General features: G+C 43.1%; 2 protein-coding genes across 2 annotated transcripts in view; both read left to right on the top strand.

Moving 5' to 3' along the window:
• Positions 1-3,924, top strand: part of plch2a (phospholipase C, eta 2a) — a 47,971-nt gene extending 44,047 nt beyond the window's left edge. Inside the window, exon 22 of the mRNA XM_058642302.1 lies at positions 402-3,924. Within this exon, the coding sequence (XP_058498285.1) occupies positions 402-2,068 (1,667 nt within the window). The 3' untranslated portion in view covers positions 2,069-3,924. The remainder of the gene's footprint in view (positions 1-401) is intronic.
• si:ch211-251b21.1 (uncharacterized protein LOC571720 homolog) overlaps positions 1-13,827 on the top strand; it is a 44,953-nt gene extending 31,126 nt beyond the window's left edge. Inside the window, exons 2-10 of the mRNA XM_058642301.1 lie at positions 6,419-6,488; positions 8,909-8,940; positions 9,680-9,862; positions 10,438-10,661; positions 10,743-10,840; positions 11,721-11,938; positions 12,680-12,899; positions 12,984-13,234; positions 13,416-13,827. Coding sequence (XP_058498284.1) covers positions 6,425-6,488; positions 8,909-8,940; positions 9,680-9,862; positions 10,438-10,661; positions 10,743-10,840; positions 11,721-11,938; positions 12,680-12,899; positions 12,984-13,234; positions 13,416-13,514 — 1,389 coding nt within the window. The 5' untranslated portion in view covers positions 6,419-6,424 and the 3' untranslated portion in view covers positions 13,515-13,827. The remainder of the gene's footprint in view (positions 1-6,418; positions 6,489-8,908; positions 8,941-9,679; positions 9,863-10,437; positions 10,662-10,742; positions 10,841-11,720; positions 11,939-12,679; positions 12,900-12,983; positions 13,235-13,415) is intronic.
• Positions 13,828-14,163: the final 336 nt, after the last annotated feature.

Genomic DNA, 14,163 nt, shown 5'->3' with positions numbered 1-14,163 from the left:
TTGGAAATGACTCGGAGGTTCCAGAGTGGAGCTTTGAGGTGTTGCCTTTAACTTTGTATGTCTTAAAGTCCACTAGTAAGTATTTTAACTGTTGTACTCTGAATGTGGTTGTATGAGATACAGACTGAGCTGTGTATACGTCTGCACCTAGACCCCGCAGTAGACGGGCAGACAGGACACATGAAAACCACATTGTAGCCACTTAATTAAAGGCTCACCTAATAAAGTAGCTTAGGTGTCTATCACGTCATGATCAATGCACATAACCTTCAGAATGTGGCTTTCTAGGGACGATATTTGCCCCAAGCAGATGCAGTTGGCACTCTGTAGTAAAACAATTTCAGTGAGAACAGAGAACCTTGAAAACATTCTGAATTTCTTCCCTGTTTTTCTCTCTACAGTCTGTTCATCAGTGCAGAGGTCAGCTCACCATCATCATCTTGTGCTGAACACTGAAGATCCCAAGAACACACATTTCATCCGCTCTGTCTCCACTCCAAAAGAGAGCCCGATTTCCCATCTTGCTTCAGCTACACCACGAAAGGCGCCATCCATAGCAATAACTGCAGATGCCCCATTAACTGTTACTTCAAATGGGGAAGTGGTGGACAGTCCTATCAGGATGAGTGGTGACCCTATGAAACCGCCTCCCCTCTCCAGGGCCCTGTCTCTCCCAACAAACCCTGCTGAGAAAATTGTCACATCCCAGTTTAGTCAAGACATGCAGACCCAGAGAAGTACCCATTCATTCATGGAGAACTCAACAAAGCAGTTGGAGAAACAGGAAACTGTGCCAGAAAAAAAAAGTGATACATCACAGTTGAAGTTGGACCACAGAGCGGAGGCTCTCGCTGTAGCAGCGTCCACTAGAACCCCCGCAGGCTCTGCAGCTCAGACAGTCCAGGCCAGGAGAGCACTTTTCACCAACCTAGCATCACACACACCGGTAAGAAGAACAAAGAGTGAAGGTCAAGTTCTGGTGGCTGTAGCCTCAGCTGACCACGCCCAGTCAGCTGTACCAGAGGTCAGCACAGATGCTACCATGAACGACCGCCTTTGGAGAAAGCTGGAACCAAGTAGCCACAGAGACAGCATGTCCTCCTCCTCTAGCATCTCTTCCAGTGACACAGTCATTGACTTGTCCCTGCCCAACCTGGCCAGGAAAAGCCTCACTAGCCTGCCCACAGCCAGCAGCACCTGCGCCTCTCCCTGGGTCAACTGCCGTCACTCAGCATTACTCCCCTACGATACTCTGCTCATTAGCAAGAGCAAGTCAAACCCCAATCTTCAGCAAAGTCAGACCCCCAGAGATGAGCTTAACCCCCGGCCCCTTCAGCAGTCACAGGAGGCTTCTCTGGACTCGTCAAACAGACTGACTCAAAGGAGGCACACCTGGAGCCGCCTCTACATGGAAGGACTCAAGCAGTCATCAGCCAAGAGGCCTTCCTCTGCAGCTACAACCCCAACAGCTACAACATCCATGTCCAAAAGTCTCGGGGATCTGACCTCTGATGACATCTCCTGCAACTTTGACAGCAAGTACCGCAGCATCAGCCGCAGCTTCATCGTTAGGCCAGCCAGGGACCAGCTCCGAAGAGGCAGCCCGCACAAGTCTCGTCCACAAAGCGACCTGACGGAACAACTACGGAAGCTGACTGATGTGGAGCCTCTGAGTGCTAGTGACTTTGCCCAAGAAAACAAGCAGAGCGCTTCCCAGGAGGAGCCTGTGGATGAGACCTTGGTGCGCAGGACCTCCTCGAGGAGCCAAAGCAGGGTGCGTTACATTGCAAACAGGGCCAAGAAGGCCCAGGAACGGCAGAGGCTCCAGAGCCTGGCTCAGGGCAGAAGTGCAAGCTTTAGCCGCACTGGTAGCATTGGCAGTGGAGGTTATGCTAGTCCCATTGAAGAGCGAGGGAACCCCGAAGGGGCATGTTGCGTGGCCCGCAGCCCCTGCACCAGCCTGGACCTGCTGAGTCAGCTCGCCCCCCCAGAATGCCCCTCCCCCAGACATTCCCAATCCTCCCCAGACCCTGAAAACAGTGAAGTCTTTTTTATGTTCAAACTCTAAGAACAGGCTGAGTTGGAACTGAGCGTGAGAGACACAGCTAGAAACTTGTTTGGGAAACTCTCCAGTTTTTTCCTCATTTTATTATCTTTTTTTTTTTTTTTTTATTTGCATATCTTACAGAATGTCTCACAGGAGACTGGTTCATAATGGAGATCATCTAAACATCTCATTTATTTCCTGAATTAGTAACCCTTCAGTCTGTCGTCTTGAGTTTGTTCGAGATCTATTTTATAACCGTGCATTCAGAAAACACTGTCTCGAACATAATGGAGGGTTCATTTTAAAAGCAACTACTGCAGCTCTGTCATTTGTTTGCACCAAATGTTAGAAAAACTGTCTGAATGTATTTAGTGAAAATCTACCAGGAATTTTATATGGCTGTTGATGTTGACTGTGATCTTTTCTCATGTTTGAGAATTTTTTTTAACTTACATGAGCATACAGAACCAATAGATCACAATTATTAGGAAAACATGATTTTAAATGACACATTCTTTTTTTATTTACTCAATCACTCGCAATATTTTGAAAACAATGGCATGGTGTCATGTTTAAGATAATGTACAGTTTGATGCTAAAAGCTGAGCCTCGTCTCACGTCTTTGAAAAAAGAAAAGAAAAAGGAAAGCAATTTTTCCTACACTGCAGGACAATGGTCTTCATTTTTCGTATTCTCTGTGTAGTGGTTACATTGTAATTTGACTCAGCTGCCAATATTTTTGCTAACCTTTCTGACCTGCAGCATGTCACAGCACTGAGCTCCCGTACTTTAAAGCAGTAGAAGACACTGATTTTAGCCCTTTTAGTTGACTGCATGTCTTTTATGCACTGTAATGTTTATCCTGAGGCTGTGCTTTGTTTTACAAAGTCCTTTTTCTTTTTCTAAATTTGTTAATATTCCAAACTTTATTGGATCAAGAGCATCACGTCCAAACACCCACATGTTCGTTCCCATCCGTCTGTAGCACTAAAACACGATGGCAATGATCTGTATCGAGAGCACGTTTACTTGTCGACCTGCTGTATTGTTTGCACTGCCATGCCAGTTCTTTGTGCAAAAACCCTAGGGAATAATATTTAATTCAAACGGTGTACAAATATGACCTGAATAAATCTCAAATGAATATTAATGCCGGTTTCACAGCTCGTTACTCTCATTCACTGTTAATGTATCGGCAGCTCATGTCTCGGCTCGGAGACAAAAGACGAGGCGTTAACAGAGCAGTGAGCCTAACACAGGCTGACATGGACAAGCTTCTGGCCTTGGTTTTGGCAGCGTCTGCTTTCTCCACTAATTATGGACTCTGCTTGGGTCTGTGTTTACCAGCCGTCACCTCTCCCAATCTCCCTGGAGGAAAAAAAAAAGAAACGAAAAACAGACCCCCCTGTGGGAAGGGAGAATGTTCCTGAACACAGACTTGAGGTTGCACAAGCTACGACAAGCTGAAGCAGTCATTAAAGGAGAGAAAAACAACTTTTCAGTGTCACTCGCCCCCCCAAGATCACTTTTTTTTAGCCTGCTATTTACTCACACTTTAAGACCTAATCTGTGGCGGTGACAGTAGAATATAATTCAGATAGACCGTGACAAAATGCTGGATTATGCAAAACTTTTGAAGAGGCAAACTTAATGTTCAACTCCTCACCTTTCTCCTTTAAGTGTGTTGAAGAACATATGGAGCCTCCAGTTAGTTCAAAGATGTTTAGTTTGTCCAATGTGGGAGATTGACATGATGTTCCAAAATGACACACCTCCCGGAAAAAAGGCTCATTTTGGAGTAATGGAAAAACAAGTCATAAAAAAATAATAAAGTAAATTGTATCTTCATTTCTGCCAAATAAACGTTTTAGACACTGGCCCTTTAATGATGCATGAGCATAGCTTTAGCGCCACTGTCAGCTAAACCTGCACTTTTGTTTACTTTGAGACTTTTAATAAAACTAAAAACCAGGATTCTACACATCTACTGGTCAAACAAATATTTCAAATTAAAAGTCTTGTTGAATGAATTTGGGGACACAAATGTGTGTGGTTTTATTTTGAAATAAATACAAAACCTGTGTTTGTGACATACTTGACAGATATACATGTATATAAACTGTAGTCCAGTCCAATAGTTTGGGCAGTGTGGCTGCTCTAATCTGGTAACGCGTGTTCCTGAATTAAAAGCAAGATGATTCACTCGTGTTTATTTTGATGTCATTTCATTATCAGTGACATTTACCTAAACTGTAAAGCCCTTTATTCTTTCAACCCCAAAAACCATCAGATCTGCTCAATGGACAATGATCTGTCACTCACAGGGTTGTCTGTCATGTCCGTGTTTTCCAAAGCTTGACAGCCACCTCTGGCGAGCTGTCAGACACCGGCAGGCCTCTTCCTCAGCTCTGTAGGACTTTGTGAAGCACAACATGCTCATTTTAACGGCACAGACTCCGCCGCAGCCAGCACACAAACACAAAAGACGGCTTCATTAGGATTCCAAGAACACAGCAGTGTCCCCCTTTTAAAGCTCTATTTATCGAGACAATTTAGCACGGCTTGGCCTCTCAACTGAAACCCCTGAGCCCCGTCTAGCACTTGGGGCATGAGAGAATGTTGTTGTCTCAGAATGATTCAGTCCCTCCTTTCACCATGAAATCACTGCCTGTTTTCAGGAAGGCTTTGTGCAGATAAATCAGTTTAGTTTGTTTTTAACTACCTCTAAAATATCTGTAAATGTCCAAGTAACGTATGTACAGTAAGGGGTTGGAGGAGTCACACAATGGTGACACACTGGTTGTTCATCTCCATCTGCCCCAGTTTTAACACAGTATCTCAACAGTGTCTTTTCCCAGGGAATATTTACATTTACACAAACTTTTCTGTTGGTAATTGGTAACAGTTATTTAAAAAATAAGAATTTATCAAACAGCGGAACCAATGAAACAGTTTTCTGGCCAGGACATCACAATGCCAACACCCCAGGAAGAAGACTTGACCCAAAAGTCATGTTTTATGTTGAAATAAACATATGGGCAAAGTTGTCCCTAACTAATGTGTTTTTGGGCAGCTTTGTTGTTTTTGTTTACTGTAAAACTGGTAAAAGTGGCATTTAAAGAGTCTTAAATGACAGAGTTTCAGGTTGTGTTGTTTGCAGGTACGTCTGTTAGGGAAATTTGACGGCAGCATGAGGACACACTGGTGAGTGAGCTGTTACCAGGTAAGCTAAGCTTGTCGTGTTACTGCCTATATTAAATGAAATGTGCTTGCGTTTGACTGTTGTTTGGAAGGAACTTAAATCTAAATACACTTTGAATCATTTGAAATAATCCAGTTCAGTGTTAGTATTTTTTACTCTCTGGGAGTTGGTTAAATATCATATATAGTATATATTGTCACATATTTCCACATTTGCAGTGACAGGTGTGTCTGGATTGAGCCTTGGATTCAGGATGGTCGCTCTGACCTTGTTAACCTGTTCTTCTTTAATACCAATGTGATGTGGGAGTTTAAAGGTCAAGGCTTCACAGAACATCTTCTGGGCGCTTCTTGAACATTAAATTCATCTTGAGTCAACATGTATGATTTATTCTAGGGGAAATAAATGTTGGTGAGCAAAGTCAAAACAACTACTCTGGCAATTTGTGGTAACTCACGTGTTCTTAGATCCCAGTGGACAAAGGAGCTTATATTGAGGAGAGCCTCAGGGTTGGTCAGAGGTTTGAGTCTGCATGAGAGACTGGCTCTTTGGGGACCTCCCATCCATCTGTATGGTTACCCACTCCCACTCTGGAGGGAATCCTTCACCCCCACCCCCCTCCTTTTCCACACCCACCTCCCTTTCTCCAACATCCTGTTAAGTAACCTTCCAAAAGTACGTTACATCATACATTATTAGAATGACATTAATTAATTGACAAAAAACATGCATGTTTGTTGGGTACAGTAGTGGGACCCTGAACGCCTCACCACACACACACACACACACAGTGCTCACGCACTCATGTTACATGTAATGTTGGACTTGTTCTGTTGCGTCACAGACTTTATTCTGCCAAACACTTTCAGCCCAACAGTCATTGTGTTATTCTTCCTCTGAGCTTGTGTCCCCTCCCACCTCTCCCTCTGCTCCCCCCATATAAACCCCCCCCACTACACTCCCTCTGCACAAAACCCTGCCCACTGCCTCTGTGTAAAACTTCTTAAACATTTTCCTGGAATCAAAGTCGAGGTTTAATCCCCACACTGTGACTCGTCTAACCGGGGTAAGGAGACGCAATCTTTTATTTATTTATTATAATAATTTGTATTATTATAAACTATTGAAAACTTTGCATGAATCTCTATTGTGTTTGTTTTTCAGTTTGTTTCAACATGAAAGGCTGCATGACTTTGGTCGTCTGTGCGGCAGCCGTCACTGCGTGGACGGTCTCTGCAGGTGAGACTGATGACACTGATGACACACAACACTGCACAGTGGAGTGACCTTCCTCCTGATTTATTTACTTTTAAATGTCTGCTGCTCTGAAACAAAGGGATGAATGAAGCTCTGAGCTTTTTACTGACTGTCTTTTACAAAGAAATGCTGTGGAGTCTTCTAAGAGACATACAGTACGAGTTTTTCTTTTCTTTACTTCTGCAAACTTTTCTTTAGAAAGAAATCTGACGCTGCATGTTAAAAAAAACAAAACTAAAACTCCCAGTGTAGCATATTTGCAGTTGCTAAATGTTTATTTATATGTATATATATATATATATATATATATGTGTATATATATATATATATATATATATATATATATATATATATATGTGTGTGTATATATATATATATATATATATATATATATATATATATATTTGGGCGAAACTCTGGCATCTGACATTCAGTGAATTCATGTGTTCCTTTAAATTGGAAAATAGTTTTTTTTTCTCAGTGGATAAAATAGTTAATTCTTCCAGTTTTCAGTGTAATTACTTGTTGCTAAAGTGTCCACATTTGTTATCATGCTGTGATCTGCAGATCACTCCATCAATTCACTGCAGCACCGCCTTGTTTTCCTCTGCTCTGATTGGTCCGGTCAGAGCATCTTTTGAAAATGTCCCGCCCCTTTACCAAGAGGCTTTCTGATCAACTGTAACCATGGTAACAGCAGTATTGGTTCTATAGGTGTGTGTGTGTGTGTGTGTGTAAAAGAATGATTTTTCTTTTAGTGCTCACTCCTTCTAAAGGCAGGGGCGTGACAACAGTGTAGGCAATGCAGGCAATTTGCCTGGGGGCCCCCAAGAATGGTGCTTCAGTCCATAGCAGTGACAAATGTGTGAGAACCTCTTTAAAATGTGAGAAGCTTTGACTGCAACGACATCATGGCATGAAACATGGAGCATTTGTTATTGAGTGGTGACAAGAACAGTATCAGTAAACATTAGAATGAATGTAAACTACCTAGAAATAGAAGAATGAAAATGAGAGCGGCAGAAATTTTCTAAGCTTTTACTTAAAGTGTGTGCAATGCAGAGTTTCTCTTATATGTTAGAAAACAGTGGCTGAGAACATGAGAAAAAAGCAAAGACTGGAAACAGTTTCTCTCCAGTCTGATGACACCATAACCATAGTTCTCATCACTTGAGGTGGATTTTCACCTACATGGGGGAGCCAGGTGACCGAAGCCATATTTATCATAATTATGATATCATTCATCATCATATCATCATTTAATATCTAATTCTTTAACATCTTCTTTAAATATGTTCAGATTTCCACGTGTTAGACGTTGTTGGAAAGCACATTTATCATAATCCCTCCTCAATTGCTGTATCTTTAAATCTTTAAAAAAGTGCATTATAAACAGTTTGGGTAGCACTGCTTTGACCCTGTACAATGATGGATAAAGATATAAAGAGACGCGCTAATATTCCACAGTTGCTGTGTTCAGTTGTAAATGTGAAAAGTGAAAAAAGAAAACAGTTCAGTCTGAACGAATGCTCGTGTACTGTGGTGCGGTTGTGGGTCGTGATCTCAGCTCAGTGACCGTGACCCCTGCAGTCCAGAGGTCACGCTCCCACATCGTCCTACACACTTGACTCTTTCTCCTCTGAGACTCCACTTCACTGCTGGAGTTCTATCACAACACAGAGAGACGGAGAGCACCATGATGAATCAATTAACTCTGTATGTTTGTTTGTTTTGGGGCAGGGTGGGGTTGTGTGTGTGTGTGTGTGGGGGGGTGACTCTGCAGGCAGACCATGAACTGACAGGCATCTCCGCACATCTTCTCTGGAGGAAGCTGAATGAGTGTCATTGGCTTTATGTGACCAGATTAGTGTCTGCATTTTGTTGTTTCATGTAATGATGACCAACTAGCAACCCTGGCACCTCTGCTTGACCCCCCCCTCCCCGCCCGCCCCCCTCTTGACTCTGGCAGGACATGTTTGGGCCTGATGGACACGCTGCAAATGGCTTTAGTCACAGTGACAGAGCTGTGTGTCAGATACGAGGGCTCAGACTCCAGAGCAACAGCAAAAAACAACCCCCCCTCCCCCCACACACACACACACACACCCCACCCTGGGTGCACCTTACAACTCTGCCCTCAGCACTGAGGCCTTTTTTCTCAGATCTCCCAGAAAAACAGCGGACAACAAGCCGGCCATTGTGCCGTAATCACTGCTGCGACTCTGCGAGGAAAACGCATGAAGGAGACTTCACAGCAACTAAATGTCTGGACACGGAACAAGCAGAGCTCTGATCAGCCAAACAAGTGTCCCACAGCAAAGCCTCTCATCTGTGTGCGCGTCGCCTCGCTTCATTACAAACCCACAATTGATTGTGTTTGTTTGTCTGCTTTTCCGTTCCAGATGCCAAGGACTTATCCATCACCACTATAAAGGTATTGTGTCTTTGTCTTCACAGGGTGGCGGGGGCCATGTGGACCTCGTCAAACAATCACTCTGCTTCAGTAGCTCAAGCTTTTGTTGTTTCACCATCATTTTCACCGCTTCAAAGGACGAGAAACCAATCCCAGGGTTTTCCACCATAAAGCATGAGCACCATTTAAGCCTCTGCTCTGCGTGTTTTAACAAACGTTTGTCAGCGAGCGTAAATCAAGTGATCCAAGAGAGGAGCACACGTGTCGCCAGTGATCGGACACCTTTGTCCGTCTCAGAGGACAAATTCAATTCCAACATTTACAGTAAGACTGTAACAGAACAACAACAGGAGAAATGTTAAAGTCTTAATTGCTAATGAACTCAGTGGTGCCCTCGTGTGGCCGTCACTCTCACGAAGCCTAAACAAAGCAAATTGACAAGGAAATAAATAAAACTCTAAGTCTGACGACGGCTGGACTTAAATTAGCGGTGAGTTTTTTTGAAGCCATTATTTTAAATTTGGTCGTCACGACGTTGGTCAATCATTCTTTTTACTTCTTCAACCACACGTTCGTCCAAGAGAGAGCGCACGACTCGATTGTACCTCAGACTTTTAAAGTTTTACAGTAGACTTAGTAGTAGCGCCTCCTATTGGCTGTTCTGCTAAACTGCTCCTCCTTGTGTTGGAAGGGCCATGATTTTAGAAAGAAAGATAAGCTGGTGACAAAGACTCTTCACACTGTCCCTGTGTGTCTTTAGGAGGATCCGTACATCATGAGCAGAGGCTCTGAGCTGGAGGGTTACTGCATCGACCTGCTCTCTGAACTCTCCAAGCAGCTCGACAGCTTTAAATACAACGTGCACCTGGTCAAGGACGGTCGCTATGGCGCCGTGGACCCCAGCGGCACCTGGAACGGCATGATCGGGGAGATCGTCAGAGGGGTGAGTTAAAGACTTTTAAAGACTTTTCCACTCCACGGGCTCTGTTTTCAAATGGGATAAAAGTTCATCTGTGATGTATCGTTTAAAAAAAAGGTGATCTTCTTCATTTAAGAAGTAAGGGAGGAAGGAAGGGAGGGAGGGATGGAGGGAGAAAGCATTATCGTAAAGGAGGGAGGGATAAAGAACTGTCTGTTCATAACAGTTTAACCATAACAAAATATCATTTCATAAATAATGAGTTGGTAATAATGTTATAATAATGAATACATGAATATCAACACTTTAATTTATTTCACCTTTTGTAATATGTATATGACATATTATTATTATGATTATTGTTGTTATTATTATTGTTATAATAATACTAATAATAATAATAATAATAACGATCATGATGATGATAATAATAATAATAATAATAATAAATATGTCATTTACTAATTTACACTTTGTTTCTCCTGTTTCTGCTCATATGTTTCACAATAATGCAAATGTTGTTATTGTTTGTTTATTTATTTATCATGGGATGACCTCAGTGTCCTGCAGCTCATCACTGTGTGTGTGTGTGTGTGTAGGAGGCAGACCTGGCCGTGGCTCCGCTGACCCTCACTGCGGTCAGAGAGCGAGCTGTGGACATGACCACGCCCTTCATACAGACAGGACTGAGCTTCATTCTGCGTCGGGACCTGGTTTGTGAGGAGAGCAGCTTCAGTCTGCTGTCGCCTTTCTCCACCGACATGTGGGTCGGGATCCTGGTGGCGTTCCTGCTCACCGGACTCTGCATTTTCCTGGTGGGCAGGTGAGCGGTGAAGCTGAGACCTCGTCAGTCCGTCAGTGAGACATGTTGGAGGTTTTTATTTGTTTTCTTATTGTTCCACAGGATCAGTCCCACTGAATGGGCTGAGCCTGGTGCAGAGGAGCACAGCTTCACTCTGCTGCACAGCTTCTGGTACGTCGCAGGAGCGCTCACCCTGCAAGGTAACACAGCAGGCGGAGAACTACACGCTCACAGGAAACACACACACAAGACACACGACAACCAAGAAATACCTGGTTCTTTACTGTGAGCCGTGACATCACCAGTGGGCGTGTCTTATGAGACTGACAGACGAACATGGTGCAATGGTCTGCAGAGGAAACGTGGTTTTATATCACTGTGCATTTATAACGTATCATATATCACATACGTCCTCCCACTTTGGTTCCTCCCACTAAATTAAACTGGTGTGAACGTGGGCTGGTTCACCAAGGTTCTCAGACTCCAGAACGGAACCAGAGCCAGAACCAGAACCGTGTCCGCTTCAAAGCCCTAACTGTCTCTGTCAGTTTTAATTTTTTTATGGCTGACTTCCTGTGGTTACGTTCGTCTCGGTCGATAACATCTTCACACCAAGTTTCGGGAAATTGGGTGAAAGTCAATGTTTCATTGTTTCAAGAGTTGTTATGCACGTTAACACGTTTGTATGTAAAACGCTGCGTATTTATCTGTGACATGTGTTTAAGATGTTAAAACAGATTACTGCTTATAATTTGCCATTATGATCAAATACAAATAGTTTTATTTACCGTGTTTTAAATACCTGTGAATTGTTTACAGTGTTTTATGTTATATAATAGAATTTTTAACAATACTGTCTGATAAAAATGTGTGAATAATTGAACATCATTTAAACATAAACACGATTTCTTTGTGTTTTACCTCCTTGGTGCCATTTTTATTTAGTTTATATGGATAAAAGGACATTGTGTGCAATCACAGACTAATATTATACTAATGACATCATTTGATAAATGATTAAAAGTATTGTTTCCAGTCCGTGTCCATGTGTCTTGACTGCAGCTGCTTGTGTCCTCTCAGGTGCTGGACCTCACCCGAAAGGCCTGTCTGGACGTGTCGTCAGCGCCATCTGGTGGCTGTTTGCTGTGATGCTGCTCGCCTGCTACTTTGCCAACTTCAACTCAGCGATGCACTCCACCAGCAAACACAACTCCATCAACAGCTTCGAGGATCTCGCCAACCAGGACGTGGTTGAATATGGAACCATCGATGGAGGATCCTCCAAACTCTTTTTTAAGGTATTAAGATGGTTTATTGTGATGTTTGTGATGTTTGGGCAAAATGTTACAGGCGTCACGTCAGTGCTTCTAAAGTGACATCGTTGAAATGTGTGGACAGACGAGTTGCTGGTCCACTGCTGCTGGACGGGTCAATCCAAACAAAACAAGAAAAAGACTTTTTCAGTCTAATAATGTTGTTCATCTGGAATCTTATTACACAATATGTATTATGACATCGTTTAATCTTGATACAATTATATTACACAAACACAACAACAAACTAAAATAAATGAAGCTTTTACAAGAAATAAAACAGATGAAAAAAATGATATAATGAATAATAATGTGGACAACTGTAATTAAAACACCAAACAAGCTATTGTGTATATATATATATATATATATGTGTATATATATATACACATATATATATACACATATATGTGTATATATATATATATATATATATATACACATATATGTGTATATATATATATATATATATATATATACACACACATATACATATAGTTTGACACCTCTGCTCTAAAACGAACTCATTTTAAAAACAAGTCAAACATAAATAAAAAATAAAAAAATAAAACTAACGAGAAAAACCAACTGCTGCTCTGGTGAAATCAGTCTGGTCAGAGAGAGTGAAGAACACTGAAGATAATTGTTTTAAATGAGTCAAAAATAACTACACAGTTCAGATAATAGAAAGACTTTAGAACTCTTTGCTGTTTCTTTCTTCTCCAGAACTCTAAGAACTCTTTGTATCAGCGGATTTATGACCAAATGGAGCGAAAGAAGAGCTTCGTGTCCAGCACGACAGAAGGCGTTCGTCGGGCCCAGGAGGGAAACTTCGCCTTCATCGGTGAAGAAGTGTCCTTGGACATGATCGTCGCTCGCTACTGCGATCTGGTCCGAGCGCAGAGCGTCATCGGTATGAGAGGCTACTCCATCGCAGCACCTCAGGGTGAGTCCTCTGGCCCGACCACACTCATGAAAACCTTCAGTTTTAGGTTAGAAAGTGACATCATCGCCGTCTTTGCTTCAACAGGTTCTCCTCTGGTGAAGAACCTCACCATAGCCATCCTCAAACTGAGCGAGTTGGGCGTCCTCACACACCTGCGACACAAGTGGTGGGCCAGCAGCTGTGAGGGGGGCGACAGAGCCCAGACCTCCGAGGCCCTGAAGCCCCACGACCTCAGGGGCCTCTTCCTCCTCCTCGGCCTGGGACTGGGTGTTGGTCTGCTGCTGGCTCTGCTCGAGCTCATGTCCAGGGCCCGCAGCCAAGCAAAGGACAGCAAGGTAAGACAGACAGACAGACAGACAGACACAGAGAGAGAGAGAGAGAGACAGACGTGCTGCGTAAACTAAAGTTTGTTTTTATCACATGTGTATGTTTATTGTGCAAATCTATGAAATCAGTGGTGATTAATCAGAATCATCAGTAAGAGAAGAAATACTTGATGTTTTCTTTGTCGCACAGAAATCGTGCTGCTCGGTGCTGACGGCAGAGCTGAGCCAGAGGTTTGGCCGCAGAGGAGCGAGCGCGGAGCAGGACGACGCAGACAAGAGCAAAGCCTGAAGGGAAACGTTTACACGTTAGCTTTTGATGAGGTAGCTTCTGTCCTCCTTCAAACACCTGCTGTGTTTCTGTAGTTACAGCCACATCTCTCTCTCTCTCTCTCTCTCTCTCTCTCTCTGAGTGTTTGTCTTTTTTAATAGAACGCATTTTCAGTTTCCACAGATCAGCAAAACCAAGAGACATAGAGCTTGTTGTCAGACGTCCACGTCCCCCTCCTCACTACTAATGTATGGGTTTTTAAGGAATGATAGACTCGCTGTAAAACCCTTTTTGTATTTGCTTTCATTTTCCAAATAAATGGTCCAGTATTGAAGCTGCTGTCTTGTTTCAAATGTCGTGTTTCCACCGCCTCGCCTCGCCTCGGCACGGCACGGCACGGCACGGCACGGCACGGTTTAGGTTGCATCTCCACTACAAAAAAAGTACCAATGTGGGCGGAGTCATCACTGCAGTGACTTCATTTTACACACACACACACAAACGAGTGACTAGTGACTTGTAAAGCAGTTGTTTTCAGTGTAACAGAATCAGTTCATTAAAAAGATTTGTTCAGTTATTCCTCCATGAGCGGAGCACAGACTCCGACTGACACAGTCACTGGACTGAAGCACAGCGGCAGGGTTTGTGATCAGCAGTGCTGTCGCTGAAC

The sequence above is a fragment of the Solea solea genome, chromosome 11, assembly GCF_958295425.1.
Source record: "Solea solea chromosome 11, fSolSol10.1, whole genome shotgun sequence".
Classification (NCBI taxonomy): domain Eukaryota; kingdom Metazoa; phylum Chordata; class Actinopteri; order Pleuronectiformes; family Soleidae; genus Solea; species Solea solea.
The sequence above is the reverse complement of the archived record's forward strand: the minus strand, read 5'-3'. Positions and strand labels throughout refer to the sequence as shown.